Source organism: Dipodomys spectabilis, unplaced genomic scaffold (assembly GCF_019054845.1).
Source record: "Dipodomys spectabilis isolate Male_0828 unplaced genomic scaffold, ASM1905484v1 ptg000017l, whole genome shotgun sequence".
NCBI lineage: Eukaryota > Metazoa > Chordata > Mammalia > Rodentia > Heteromyidae > Dipodomys > Dipodomys spectabilis.
The window spans coordinates 7285103-7298660 of NW_024870694.1; the positions used below are offsets into that span (position 1 = coordinate 7285103).

General features: G+C 48.7%; 1 protein-coding gene across 1 annotated transcript in view; it reads right to left on the reverse strand.

Moving 5' to 3' along the window:
* Positions 1–4833: 4833 nt before the first annotated feature.
* Positions 4834–13558, reverse strand: part of Adcy5 (adenylate cyclase 5) — a 143045-nt gene continuing 134320 nt past the window's right edge. The window contains exons 18-21 of the mRNA XM_042668520.1: positions 11105–11368; positions 9999–10203; positions 7434–7558; positions 4834–5664 (exon numbers count right to left, since the gene is read on the reverse strand). Of these exons, the coding sequence (XP_042524454.1) occupies positions 5536–5664; positions 7434–7558; positions 9999–10203; positions 11105–11368 (723 nt within the window). The 3' untranslated portion in view covers positions 4834–5535. The remainder of the gene's footprint in view (positions 5665–7433; positions 7559–9998; positions 10204–11104; positions 11369–13558) is intronic.

The following is a 13558-nucleotide window of genomic DNA, read 5'->3' on the forward strand; positions in this document are numbered from 1 at the left end:
ATCCAGGGAATAAGTAAATAGGAAGCACTTCCAACAGGGCAGGACACAGGAAATGCCACCTTGTTTACTTGCTTGTTACTACCTTCAGAGTCTTTTAAATTGCAAATTTCTCCAATGTGTTAACTTATTGCACAAAACTCTACCAAAGCCACTTAAGTGAGAATCCTGCTGAGATCTAGCCTTGCCCTGCCCTAGCAGGTGCTTTAGTACAGACATCTGGCGAGAACACTAGGATGCTCCAAAGAGAAAGGAAATGAGAGATAGCTGCCGAATGCCTCCTTTATGCCGAACGCTTGCTGTATGCCAGGTGCAGAATGTACAGAATGTTCTGCACTTTAACCTGGTCCTTCTAAGGAAGCAGGATGCAGTCATCCAGTGTCACATACCTGAAAGAAATAGGCTATGTCTTTCTCCACTGTCCCAAGACACTGGAATGTTAAGACAATATCAGAGGTACCTCTGGGAATCTCGCCCTGTCTAGTAAGGTACTAGCATCATAGCTCCAAAATGCTTTACTCTGAATACACTATTTGGAACTACCAATCAGTTTTGGATGGCAGCTGCCCTGAAGCTACCACTCTGTCAAGGTTGCTGTTAATTAGTGCATTGATAGAGGTGAGGGGTAAGCTGGCAGCCAGCTTCAACTTCCAAACTACAATACTATGGAGGTGAGGACAAAGACAGCCTTAAACAGCACAAATGGAGCATGGCTATAAAAGGATTAATCAGAAATAAGATGCATTCCTTTATGGGGACAAAAGTCCCATGAGCCAGGAAGGAGTGCCACTGTGGCTGAGCAACAGTGGAGAAGCGAATTTTGCAAAACTAGAAAAAAGTGTGATTATCCAGAAATGCTGACACATGTCAGATTTCAGCCAGGTCTAAATTAGAAATTGGCCGATTTTGAAACTGATTGTGTTCTAATGGACTCCAGAGAGGATTCTGTAAATTCATGGGCCTAATAGACAAACACTATGAAAGGTGCTGGGGATGACGTGCCCTTACCATGTGCAGGGGTGGCTCTGCTCTGCTCACTGGCAACACAGGCAGCTAAGGTGTGGGCTGGGAATCCAGTGGGGATGGGAAGCTGCCTCCTGAACTCAAACCTGAAGGAACCCTGTTCCTTCCCTATCATTGTTCTCTCCTCTCCTTGTCTCTATGGACCCGCTGTAGCTCTGTAAACCTAGATTTCCTACCTGACCCTTCCCAGCCCCTGGCTGTGCTACTACACAGCTACTGTTGGATGCTGTTTAGACAAAGCAAGGCAATTTCTGGCTGGTTTGAAGGTGAAAGTCCTATAGATCCCCTTGTCCAGATATTTGTGCATTGGGCTCTAAAATCTTAGATCTCTGATTATGTTTAGGTTTGTGCCATGAATGTGGTCTGGCACTTCAAGACTGTAAAAAGAATTATACGAGTATTTAGGATCAGAGAATACCAGAGGTAGGAGAGATCTTGGAGACCAGCCATGTTGGAGACCAGCCATGTTCTCGTGTTCATGTTGTGAGTTCTCAAGCAGATCGTGTAGGTGGGAAGGGCAATGGACAATAGGACAGCAAATTATCATCTTCCCTCAGACTGGAAGGAGAACCTTCCACCCCAGAGTTTTCGGAAAGTCTGGAAGGACACGTGTCTTTTAGTGATTAGATCTCACTTCACTCTGTGGACCTTGAGAAGTGGTGAGCCCTGTTCTTGCCAATGGCCAAATGGGCACCCTGAACAGAAGTGCCTATCTCCAAGCATCCATGCAGCAGCCTCTCTCAACTGCCTCCAGGTCTTGGGGAGGCCAAGGAGAGTGTTCTGTGCTGTGTGTGAGGTTCACCCAAACAAAAGAGAACCATGAGTAAATAATTCCACACTCAACACCAGCCCTCTAGCTCCCCAGACACTTGTCCTAAGGGACTGGGGTGTCATGTGGAAGGGCCATGGTCATCATGGCCCAGTCTCCCCAGATCCCTTTGTTTTGAAGGTGAGCTATTATTTGCTCTCTTCTATGTATTGTGTTGAGCTAGGCAAAAGCTGTGATTTTCAAATTGTGTTTGTTCCTGCCATCGTTGTCTATGCCAGGGCAGTGCGACTCCCACTTGGCAGCAGCATGAACTGCACATCGTTGTTGGGCTTTGGGAAGCTCAGAGGCTCCTGATTAAGTGTTTGCTTTGGGGAAGGTTTATATAAATGTTTTTGTTGTTGTTTTGGCAGTACTGGAGTTTGAACTCAGGGCTTTGAGACCACTTGAGTTATACCCTATTTTAGCTGATTTATTGGAGATAGAATCTTGCAGGTTTTTCTGCCTGGGCTGACCTTGAACCTCACACTTCCCACCCTCAGCTTCCTGTGCGGCTAGGATACAGGCACGTATTACTGCTGTCCAGCTTTAACTGTATCCAGCTATAACTGTATTTGTCATTATCAAAGTCTTAGAGCAATGGTGGCTCCTTGGTGAGTGTTTAGCTTCAGCTTCTTCTGTACACCAGTGCCTCCCTGCCCCTAATTTGATGCTAACTTCACACTGTAATCCAATCTTTGCCTGTTAGTTGATACCTGGTTTTTGCTATCAGCAGGCATAATGGTGTCCAAAACTGACCCCATGTATCACTAACATCTTTCCCAATAAGCTTCATAAATTAGCTTTCTAGGGATAGATATAAAACAGCTCTTTCCCTTTGTGCACATGGAGCCCTGCTCCGCTAAGTAAATGCTGGTACACCCATGGTTAAGACTCATGAGTGGGCTGGGGAGGTGGCTCCATGGTGGAGTGTTTGCCTTGCATGCAGGAGGCCCTGGGTTCAATTCCTTAGCAGAAAAAGCCAGAAGTGGCGCTGTGGCTCAAGTGGTAGAGTGCTAGCCTTGAGCTGAAGAGCTAAGGGACAGCACCCATGCCCAGAGTTCAGGTCCACAATCCTTCATTTATATCCACATTAAACTTAAATCTGCCCAAGCCCCTCATTTCTGAACCCAACTATAACCCTGAATGTGATGGACACAGCAGACAGGAACTGTTGAAAGAGATCGCTGGCGTGGGCTTCACCAGCAGATAGACCTGCTCTGAAACATCTTGTGTTAATCGCCAGTTATGTGGCCTTAGGCAAATAGTGCAACCCGTCTGTGTCTGTTTCCTCATCAGTGAAATGTGGCCATGAGGATGTTTGTTTGGTACTAGCCCAGTGTGGCATACAGCTGGCATTAGCCATGAAGGTGGGCAGCCTAGCCCCTCCCATCCTCTTGGGTCTTCTCACTCGCCTGTGTTCTACTATGGTGGTTTTGCCTTTCTTTTAGTGCACCTTGTTTTAAAACTTGGGCTTTGGCCCAAACTAGAAATGAGACCAGGACACATTACCAGTGAAAGTGTTTAATAGTTAAATTATTTAAATAGACTTTTCAATTTCCATGGGAAATCATAATCGTATCCGTTTTTGCAAGAGCAGGAATAAAAAGAGTGCACACCCCTTAGAGGGAACAAAGAGCTAGCACTGCACACTGTCACCAGTCACTGCTGGGGTGGGGAGGGGCCTCATGAGGCTGTGACCAATACGGGGACATGGCATGAACTCAGCACACACACTGTACTCAGACTGGAAGCAAAAGGAAACCCCACCACACTGGTGGGCGTATGGAGGGCAGGAACTGAGAACAACACGGTGGAAGAAAGCAGTCCCTGAACCAGAGGTGAGGGCAATACAGAACTCAAAAGGGTAGAGCAGCAAAAGCACAGGACACATTCAGGCTTGGCAGATTGGGATCCATACACTACCTCAGAGCTGTTCATACTGGGGTGGGAATACAGTATGGGGTAGGGTGGTGCAGATAGACATCAAAGTAACATTTCAGCAGCTGGCATACAGATGCCACTTCACCTTCAAGCTCCTATTGGAGGGGAGAATAATTCTGCCCTGAGAAGCAAGGAAAATACCTGGGCCTAGACCCTAAGAATGCTGTTTATGCCTCTATCATAGAATATCATTTCCGAAATGCATCCTCAGAAGTTATTTTTTATAAAAGGCTTTCCTCCACATCCCCCCAAATCAGAAACTAGACAAAATGATGCAAGCTTTTTCCTCGCATCGTTTTTCCTCGCATCATTTCCTCACATCAGAGCGGGTAGTGGCTCTACCCACTCTGGGTTGCAGCTGAAAGGGCCAGGCTGCCTCCTTCCCCAAACCCGAGGCCTGTACAGCAATCATCTCCAGGGAGGGTGACCTGTGCCTCAGCCAGCTGAGTAGATCATACAGGGTGGGCTTCAAGCCCTCAGGTGGGGTGGAAGGGGAGGCATGGCCGTTCCTGAGCTCTTCAGTCAGCCATGGCTGCCTCTGTTGAGGCAGCAAATGCTGACAGCGCACAGAGTAGAAGGGTGGTGATGGGCTGGCTGCCGGTGGGCTGAGGTGCTTCCTGGTCAGTGGGGAGGGGAAAGCAGCTCAGTCTTCCTCTCACTGCACCTGCACTAACTCAGGGTAACTGGAATGTGTGTGTATGTGTTTATTAGAGATGGGGTAATGTGCCGCTGCATTTTCCTACTTAATCTGAATGTATGATACCCCAAAAGGGTACCTGGGGAAACCCCAAACTGCCAAGTCTGAGATGAGAACATATGCTGCAGGAGACCAGTTCCACAGCCCGAACACACAGACACACGGCAGAACACACGCTGACATCCGTACAGTACAAATGAGCACAAACGCCCCGCTGTGCACAGCTGTTTTCTAATATAGAGAATTTACAAAATATAGATTTTGGTATATCTGTTAGATCTCCAAGGTTTTCAATAATACAAAATAAAAAATACAAAAAGACAAGTAGGGGTACCCACCCTCCCTCCCCAGTGACATCTTCATTTGCTTGTGTGTCTCTTACACGCATACAACTAGCATAGTCTAAAGAAGGGCACAGAAAACTTGTTTTACCTAATAAATATTTTCTTTTTCTCAGAGCCACTGCTCCCTACCTGCTATCCTCTTGCCTCCCTTTCATGATCAGTCCTATTCCCTTCACAGGGCACTGTGTGCGTGGAGATGTGGGCAGAGGACAGCAAAGGCCATGCCTTCCAGAGCCAGCACTCCTGCCCCAAAGCACCGCCAGGAACCAGGGTGCAGCCTTGTCTGACAGTTAAAGGCTCACGTGGAAAAGCAGACCCTCAGGGTCCCTGGGCTAGCGCTGAGCCTACCTGCCCACCCTGAGGCCTTCCCTCAGGCCTGCCACTGCGCACTAGACTGAGCTCCCCAGTGAAGGCTCCAGCGGCACCTCCGCTCCACCATGCATTGGCAGCACCTGTCAGAAAACTCAAGATTTCAGCTGGAGTCTAGCGGAGTCTTGTGCAGAAACATCTTTGGTCAGCTTGGTGCTCGCAGGACGCTGGCACCAGGGCCCTGGCCGGAGGCCACACCCACCAGCAAAGGCAGAGGCTGCTTCTGAGTAAGTGGAAATCTCACCAGCATGGCTATGTGGCTGGGGTCTGGCTCCCCCACCTGCCCACGTGGTGCAATAAGAAGCGGTTTCCTTCCCTCTGGAGGCCAGGCTGCTGGCACCACTGGCTGGCAGCTGCTAACTGAGGGGGGGCCCTCCATTGAGAAAGTAGGTCATCATCTCGCCTTTGCCTTTGACCTTGACCACGCCTCGGCACTCCAGCTGGTACGTGTTGGCAGCCAGCACTTGGTACATGTCTGTGGTGACCTGAGGAGGCAAAAGAGAACAAGCCACGGATGACCCTGGCTATGAGCTGCTATGGGGGCAGAAGTTCCTCTGAAGGCCCACCACCTGTCTGCCTCCCCAACACAGGTGTGGGGCAGCCCCTCACTGAGGGGCTCTGGAGACTGCTAGGGGCTTGTCATGGGATAACAACAGCTATGGTTCTTAGCCCCTCCCATGTACTACTTCAGAGCTACTCCAAGTGTCCATACTGCTTGTGCACAGGCAAGGAGGGGTCCAGTGCAGGATGTCAGCAGAGGAGCTTTCAGAGCGGTCGGTCACAACCAATAACCAAGTGCAGAATGAGGGTCTTTCATAGAAATATCACTCCATTACCACTACAGACCAGAAAGATGTTTAAACATCTGGGAACCACTGTTAATCTTTCCAGAGGTAAGAACTATTATCACCCCTGTCCCAGGAAATAGGCCTCACTTGCCTTTGCTTATGTGGCACAGCCTGGACTCTTCTAGATCTTGTGCATGTCTCTGCCTTAGCTTTGGGATCAAAGAAGAGAATTCACTAGATCCTTATTGGTATACTGCTGTAATGGGCACAGAGGGAAGCCAGGTGACCAATGCCTCGCAGGATGCTGCGGACACTCTCCTGACACAAGGACTGCCAGCTATAACTATGCACAGCTTCCCATACTGGCTGTCATGAACCAGGAACTAAGTAGGTGTGATGGGTGGGCTGCTAAGATGACTGCTTTGTTATGATCTGGGCTCTCTGCATGAAGAGGCCCTAGTGCAGCTGGTGCTATGGTACCGCAGCTGGTGCTATGGTACCTGGCTGGCTGTTGGTGGTGCTTTGCACGCCACTGCTCTCAGGACCCCAGCCTTTCCCTAGCACAGGAGTGGAGGTAGGAATAGGCCGTGTCTCCTGGCACCTCATACAGCATCCACAAACTGGTCCACATGACCAGGGCTGTGCTTGGAGGTCCTGTAATTTATTTCAGCAGTATCAATGTGACCAGAAAGCCTTAATAATTACACAATTAAGCTGGGTGCCAGTACTCACACCTATAATGCTAGTACTCAGGAGGCTGAGATCTGACAAAGAGGGAACAGCTTACACTAAGCAAGAGGAAAGAAATGTACACATCACCTGATTTGGAAGAAATAGCTGTAGGGTCAAAATTTGTGGAGACCATAAAGCTTTATAGATCATGATAATGACAATGCACCTCATGAAGGTTATAAGTATCACTATCCTGCAATACTGTGAAATTTATGTAATCACTTAATAAAAAAAATAGAAGGGCCTTTGGGTCAGACTAGAACAAGTTGTCCTGAGGAAAGTGAAGAAGAGCTGCTGGAGTGCTACAGGCTTGGGAATCTGAACACCAGTTTGCAGGGATGGAGAGAGGAAACGAAGGGTCTGGGCCTCTGGCTGGTCCCTTGACAGCTGGGCCTGATGGATGAGGGTACAGCACTCATGAACCAGGCCCAGAGAACTGTGAGCAGGTGTCTTAAGTCCTGTGTGTCTGGACCTGGGGTGCCATGGCTCCCTACAGCAGCCTTAGCATGCCAGTAGCAGCACTGCCTACCTTCACCTACCCAGTTCCTTCTGTGCCCAGCAGAGGGCTCTGCATAGACCCTGTAAAGATCTGTCCAAGGTACTGAGAGCTGCAAACAATTGAGTTCTCCAAGCTTCCAGAACTAGTGCCAATTTTTCCATGACCCTTGGATTTTGAGAGAAATTCTGACTGGGACTTATGAGTGGTCTGCCATGAAGACCCCTCGTGCACTCACCTGGATGCGGTCAGGCACACCAGTGCTGTCCATGCGGCTGGCCACATTCACCGTATTGCCCCAGATGTCATACTGAGGCTTGCGAGCCCCAATCACCCCGGCCACTACAGGGCCAATATTGAGTCCTGTGGAGACACAAGTCAGCCACACTCATGAGGTTAACAGAGATGCTTGTGGGGCTCATCCTTGTTAGCATCACCTCTGCACAATCTAGGTTCTCTGACCCCTTACTAGAAGATAACCAGGGGCCTTGCTAATTGAGACAAGGGACCTGGTATACCCTCCATCACTCCTGTACATGGGTGGTTAACCCACCCATGCTCAGCCCTGGCAAGTCCATTGCCATGCATGCTCTCTTCAAGGCCTCTGGTGGCTTCCTGCATAACCCAATTGCCTTTTCTTAATCTTCCCTCTTGGTGCCTGTAAAATTAACTCAGACTCTACATACAGAATTCACTCCTTCTGTCTTAATCACTCCTGTGGGTCTCTGCTATTCTCTTTCTTAGGAATTGGTTCCTACCCCAGTTCTCTGCCCAGTTCTTCTCTCTCTCAGTTCTGTCACACCATATGCAGCTTTTTACCCCATGTGCTATTACAACTGTCTACCTCACTGGCCACACCAAGTCCTGATGGCTTCTGGCTATTCTGAAAAATGTTCCCAAATCTGTATTAATGGGTCTGCTTTTCAAGGATCCTTAGTTAACTCTTGGTAGATTATCCAATTTTATTGGACTGGAAATAAGTCCAATAAAGTTGCTAAGGAAGTTTACAAAAATAAGCTGGGTAGAAAGCAACCTTATATGGCCCCAAGGGTGAAATTAACACAGACTCAGACTGCATGTCAGTTCTAGCCAGACTCCAATGGTCTTTGCCTGGCCTTTGTAGTACCAGTGACAAGTAGCACTTTGGTCAGGTCCACAAAGCACTGTGCTCAGAGGACAAGACAAGCAGATTGGTCAGTACAGTCCAACTTCTGACAGAACAAAAATGTCTCTTGATATAAATGATCACAATATTTGTTTTTTATAACTCAGCATTTTTCAGTTTAGTGTGCTGGTATTGAGAACTGAAATGCCATTTTTTTGGTGAATTGCTGCTGCCATAAAATAGTTGAAATCTGAATCATTTAAGACTTGAGATATACCCAGGAAGTTGATAATGCATGAAACTTGAAGAAAAAGATCTGCTTTCAGAAAGTATTTTCTACCTTCACAGACCTCAAGAAGAGAGACTAACACTCGATAAAGTTTCCATTACAAGAATGACTTGTACTCTGTCAGGCAAGAGAAGATAAGTGAGCTTCAGAAATACATTGCACCTTACACGATGTGTTCAGAGTGGTGACTCCGAAATCACTGATGGAAGGTACAGGTAAGTACATGGGTTTTCACTCATGGGTTTTCACTACTGTGCTGTGCACTCTGTGGACTTGAAGTTGTCAAATTTGGTATTAAAAACAAAGCATAAACAGAGTAATACCTATATCTGTGTCCAAGTATTTTTGTTGTTGCTTTTAAAAACCTTTTTTTTTTGTTTTTGAGATGAGGGCAGTCTCACTGTGCTGCATCAGGCTTGACTCAAACACCCAGGCTCCAGCAATCCTCCCGTCCCTATTTTGACAGCAACCCAAGGCCTCTGCTGGAACTCACTCCTTCCTCTCTGGTAACCCCATCACTGCCTCTGGACACACCAGCATGTCCACAAAGTTCTGTTGAAACCATGCAAAAAGGGCAAGGCATTTGGCAAAGGTGGAGTGCAGCAACGGCAGCAAAAAGCTCATAGGCTTTCCCTTCCCCTCCCCTAGTTCACAGGACCTAGAACTCAACAACTACCTCCCAATGCACTTTTTTTTTTTTTTTAAAAGATTACTCTGTTTTTTTAAAACTGTACTTTTTGTCTTTTCTTTTTTGGTACTGGGGACCAAACCCAGGACATTGCATTTTCTAGACAGCGCTTTGCCACTGAGCTATGTCCAAGCCCTACTCTTTCTTTAAAAAGTTGAAATATAATCAATTTCTTATCAATATTACCTGATTCTTCTCATGTTTAGGCTTTTAAAAAATTCACTTTACTCTTCTTTTGCTAATAATTTTGTAGAGGATGTGTTCATTATTTTTTATAACTTTGTAAATGCAATGACTGATAAAATGTTTATACATATACCATTGCTTATTTTTCCTGAACTTCAAATACTTCTAACTAAAACAATACTACCAATTACATCAGTGTTGCAAGTAAATGGCAGTGCCCTCTGCCCAGAGCCACCAGAAGTCTCTGATTACCAGCACAGAGCATCCCAACAAAGCCTTTCCAACCTAGTCTTCCCAACACACACAGGCAAGGCAGGAACTCAGAAGTGTCAGTCTGTATCACCTGCAGCCTAACATGCCTGGGCAATGTCAGTGCTGAGTGACCTCTGTGTGCTCCCTCTGCTTCTGGGCAGGAAAACACACTACCACATCACCATCTGCTGCCACCGCACCTGCTGCTGAATGGCAACAGCAGATGCAGGATGGTGGCAGAGCCCACACCAGCCCTCCCTCGCCGGTCCCAAGGCCCTCTCACCGATCTTCATCTGGAAGTTGTTGAAGGAGTGCTCGTTGATGTACTTCATTTGGTCCATCAGCCTCATGGCGAAGTCCGCCAGGGCTTTGATGTGGGTCTTGCCCACCTTGTCATAGGTGGAGTCGTTGAGGCCTGAGGCGGCCATATAAGTGCTGCCGATGGTCTTGATCTTTTCCAGCTGCTTGAACCGGTCCTCACTGATGATCTGGACAGAAGAAGGCCAAACCTGGGTCATCCCCAAGCCTGAGGCACTGAGGTCTGCAGGGAAGGGCGGAGGATTTCTGGGAACTGTAGCAGCATGGTTTTCTGTGTCCCCTGTTCACCCAGTGGGGGCACTGACTCGGGCCTCGGCTCAGTGGCACAGTAGAACTGCACTTTCACCTACTGTACAGGTGGCCTACGTGTCCACGCCACACCAAGAACCCTGAGGATATGGTCACCACCAGGCCTTCCCTCCACTCCCAGGGACTAGATAGCTTTTTTCCCATTCAGTGGCTTGCAGGCCTCATTCTCAGAAACCTTCACCATCTTGGTCCAGAGAGACAGCCCTGCCGGCAGTACCCTAGCTGCTTCTAGTCAACCACAGTCACTGAGCTGCCTCAGGGATCTGAGGGATACCTCCACCATCCCCAGTCCAGCTCCCCTCGTGCCCATGGCCCATACGTATCTCCACTGAGCTTGTGCTGCTTGCATTCAATAGAGGACCCAGACTGCCCTGGTCTGCACACACTGGCTACTCAACACAAGAAGCAAAGGAAGCAATGGCTTGTTTCTGCCACCTAACATTTCTGCCTGCCTTCTCCTCTCACTTGAGGCTCCTCCATCTACTCACTCTCGCAAAGCCCTGGGCATAGACACTGGACTATCCACGTGCCGGGACCATGAAGGTTCAAATTTAAACAGCCTGAACTAAAAGCCTAGCTGGGCCTCTCACAGGGCCTGACCTCACGTAAGATATGTTTGGTCTCCTCTATACCAAGTGCCAGGTGCCTAGGACAATGCCCAGGAGACTGCCAGGTTGTTTGCCATCAGCACCATTGGGAAGGGGAGCTGGGAACCCATGGGGCGCCCCCGCCCACACCACACTGCCACCCTTTGCCCAGCACCTCATCAAAGTCTGCAATGATCTCATTGAGCAGCCTCAAGCACTCGACACCCTCGTTGTTGGCTTCAAGCTCCACATAGAACTCGGAGAAGTTGGCGATGGAGGCAAACATGACGGCCACACACTCGCAGGACTGATAGTAGAGCTCATCGTTGCGCCTCTCACGGGCCAGGAAGTGGGCGGCCACGTCCTTGGGCAGAATGTTGTGCAGCAGCCTCCGGTTGTAGGCCTGCAGCTCCTCCATCTCCTCTTTCTCCTCTGTGGCCTGTGGAGAAAGGAACCGGCAAGAGGGGTCTGAGCAGCAGTCCTACTGAAAGCAGCATGCCAGTGGCTGAGATCTGAGGACTGAGGCTTGAAGCCATTCCAGGCAGGAAAGTCCATGAGATACTTATCTCCAATTAACCACTAAAAAGTGAGAAGTGGAGTTATGATTCAAGTGGTAGAGTACTAGCCTTAAGAAAAAATGCTCAGGGATAGCACCCAGGCCCTGAATTCAAGACACGCACACACACACACACACACACACACACACCCAGGCCCTGAATTCAAGACACAAACACACACACAGAGTATGAGTCATACTAATGCCAGCAGAAGGTTTCAGCAAAGTGCCCAAGCTAGCACACTACCACAAGAGCCACAGCTCTACTTCTAGCTTTTTTGGTTGTTGGTAGGAGAAAGAATCTCACAGACTTTCTTCTCCAGTATGATTTTGAACCACAATCCTCAGATATCAGCATCCTGAGTAGCTATGATTATAGACGAACCACCAGCACCCAGCCCTATTTTTGAAATATAATTTTACTGATATTATTAAGGTGTGGTACAGAGGGGTTACCATTTCATAAGTTGAGTAATGAGTAAATTTCTTTTTTTTTTTTTGGATATTGTCACTCCTTCCTTGGCTTTCCCTGTTTCCCCCTCCTGTCCCTGCCTATAAACAGTCTCTATTTTATGTGTTGTCTAAAGAGCATGGCTTTGACTGTGGCAGTAGGAATGGGGGGTTCGATACTAGCAAGCATCTAACTCTCCCTGCTGCTTCTTGCCAAATAACACATGAGAGGCAGAGATGTGAGTGTGAGTGGAGAGGCTGAAAGGACCATGTTTGCTCAAGACTAGAAGTAGCTGGCAGGGGAAAGCAATGGTCCACACCCTCATCTGCAAGGGCTCTCGGGCTACTGACGGGCTCTTGGCCTTTCGTTTTCTTCTTATGCTAGGAAATGTGATCAGAAAAGCAGTTTGACCAAGGCTTCTTTGATGACCCTGCGGGAAAACAGCTCAGAGGTCTGCCCATCTCTGGTTCCTGGGGGAGCGGACTCCCTCCAGAACAGGCACTGGCAACAGACAGGAGAGCAGGTGCCAGTTAGGGTGGGAAGAAGCCATCACCATTGATTTTTGCTTCTCCCTCCTCCCAGAGTAGGTGCTGGAGCTGCACAACTGGATTTCGTGAGTCATTCACCCCCAGGTGAAGGAAAAAAAGTGCAGAGCCTTCAGTCAGGAGCAAAGGAGTGCACCAGATGAGTTCAAAGCAGAGAGCACTTCTGCACCAGAGTGTCCATGGGATGAAGGCTTAGAGCAAGTCAGCTGGCTTCCTTGCCCTTGATGGCAGACAAAGGGGTCCCTGGCTGCGGGTGGCTGTGTTGGTGAAACAGGGAAAGGATCTCTAGTAGGGCCACTGGAAAGATCTAATTGGCCTTCTTGGGACATTCCTAATGAGAGATGCTTTCCATTGGACTGCAACCAGAGGCCAAGACAGCTCCTCAGAGCTCTGATTTTCCCTGGGGTGGTAGCATTCACAAGAAAGAGCTAGCATCTTCCCAGGATTATGGGGTCAGGGGCCAGGGGAGGAGAGCTTGGTGGCTCTGCCCCTGAGCTAAGAAGATCTCCTGATCATACTGTCTATATCTGGCTGGACTCTGGAGCCAGGGAAGTATGCCATTGAGATTGGGGGGTCATTCCTGAGGAATGACCTGCACCCCAGTGGGTCCTGCCTTCCCTAGCCCAGCTATCCTCAGATGCCAAAGGAATCCAGTGGCATGCATCCTGCTTTCCAGCCCTGGTGACCTATGCTCTTGTGACCACATCCTTCTCCATGATTGAGAACCACTTGCACCTGGCTCTGGAATGTGGCCTTGGTAAGGAGGCTGGAGTGGGAATTCTGTATTTCTCCTCGCAGGCTGACCCATGGAAGGCCTGCTGACTGTCCTGTTCTCACTGTTTGCTCAGGCCATGCGCCTTGGACCCAAGGAGGCCATGAAGCAATTTGGTTCCTTTAATCTGCCCAGCAGGGAGCAGAAAAGGGACGCAGGGTCACAGGGGAAGGAGCACTGAGGGGAAGGCTGTGTTCCTGGTGCCAAGAACATGGGACTGACCTCTGACAGCACACACCCTTCTGACAGGACATACACAGGTCAACAGCAAAGGGACTGCTGGGGTGCCCTGACCATCTCTCTCT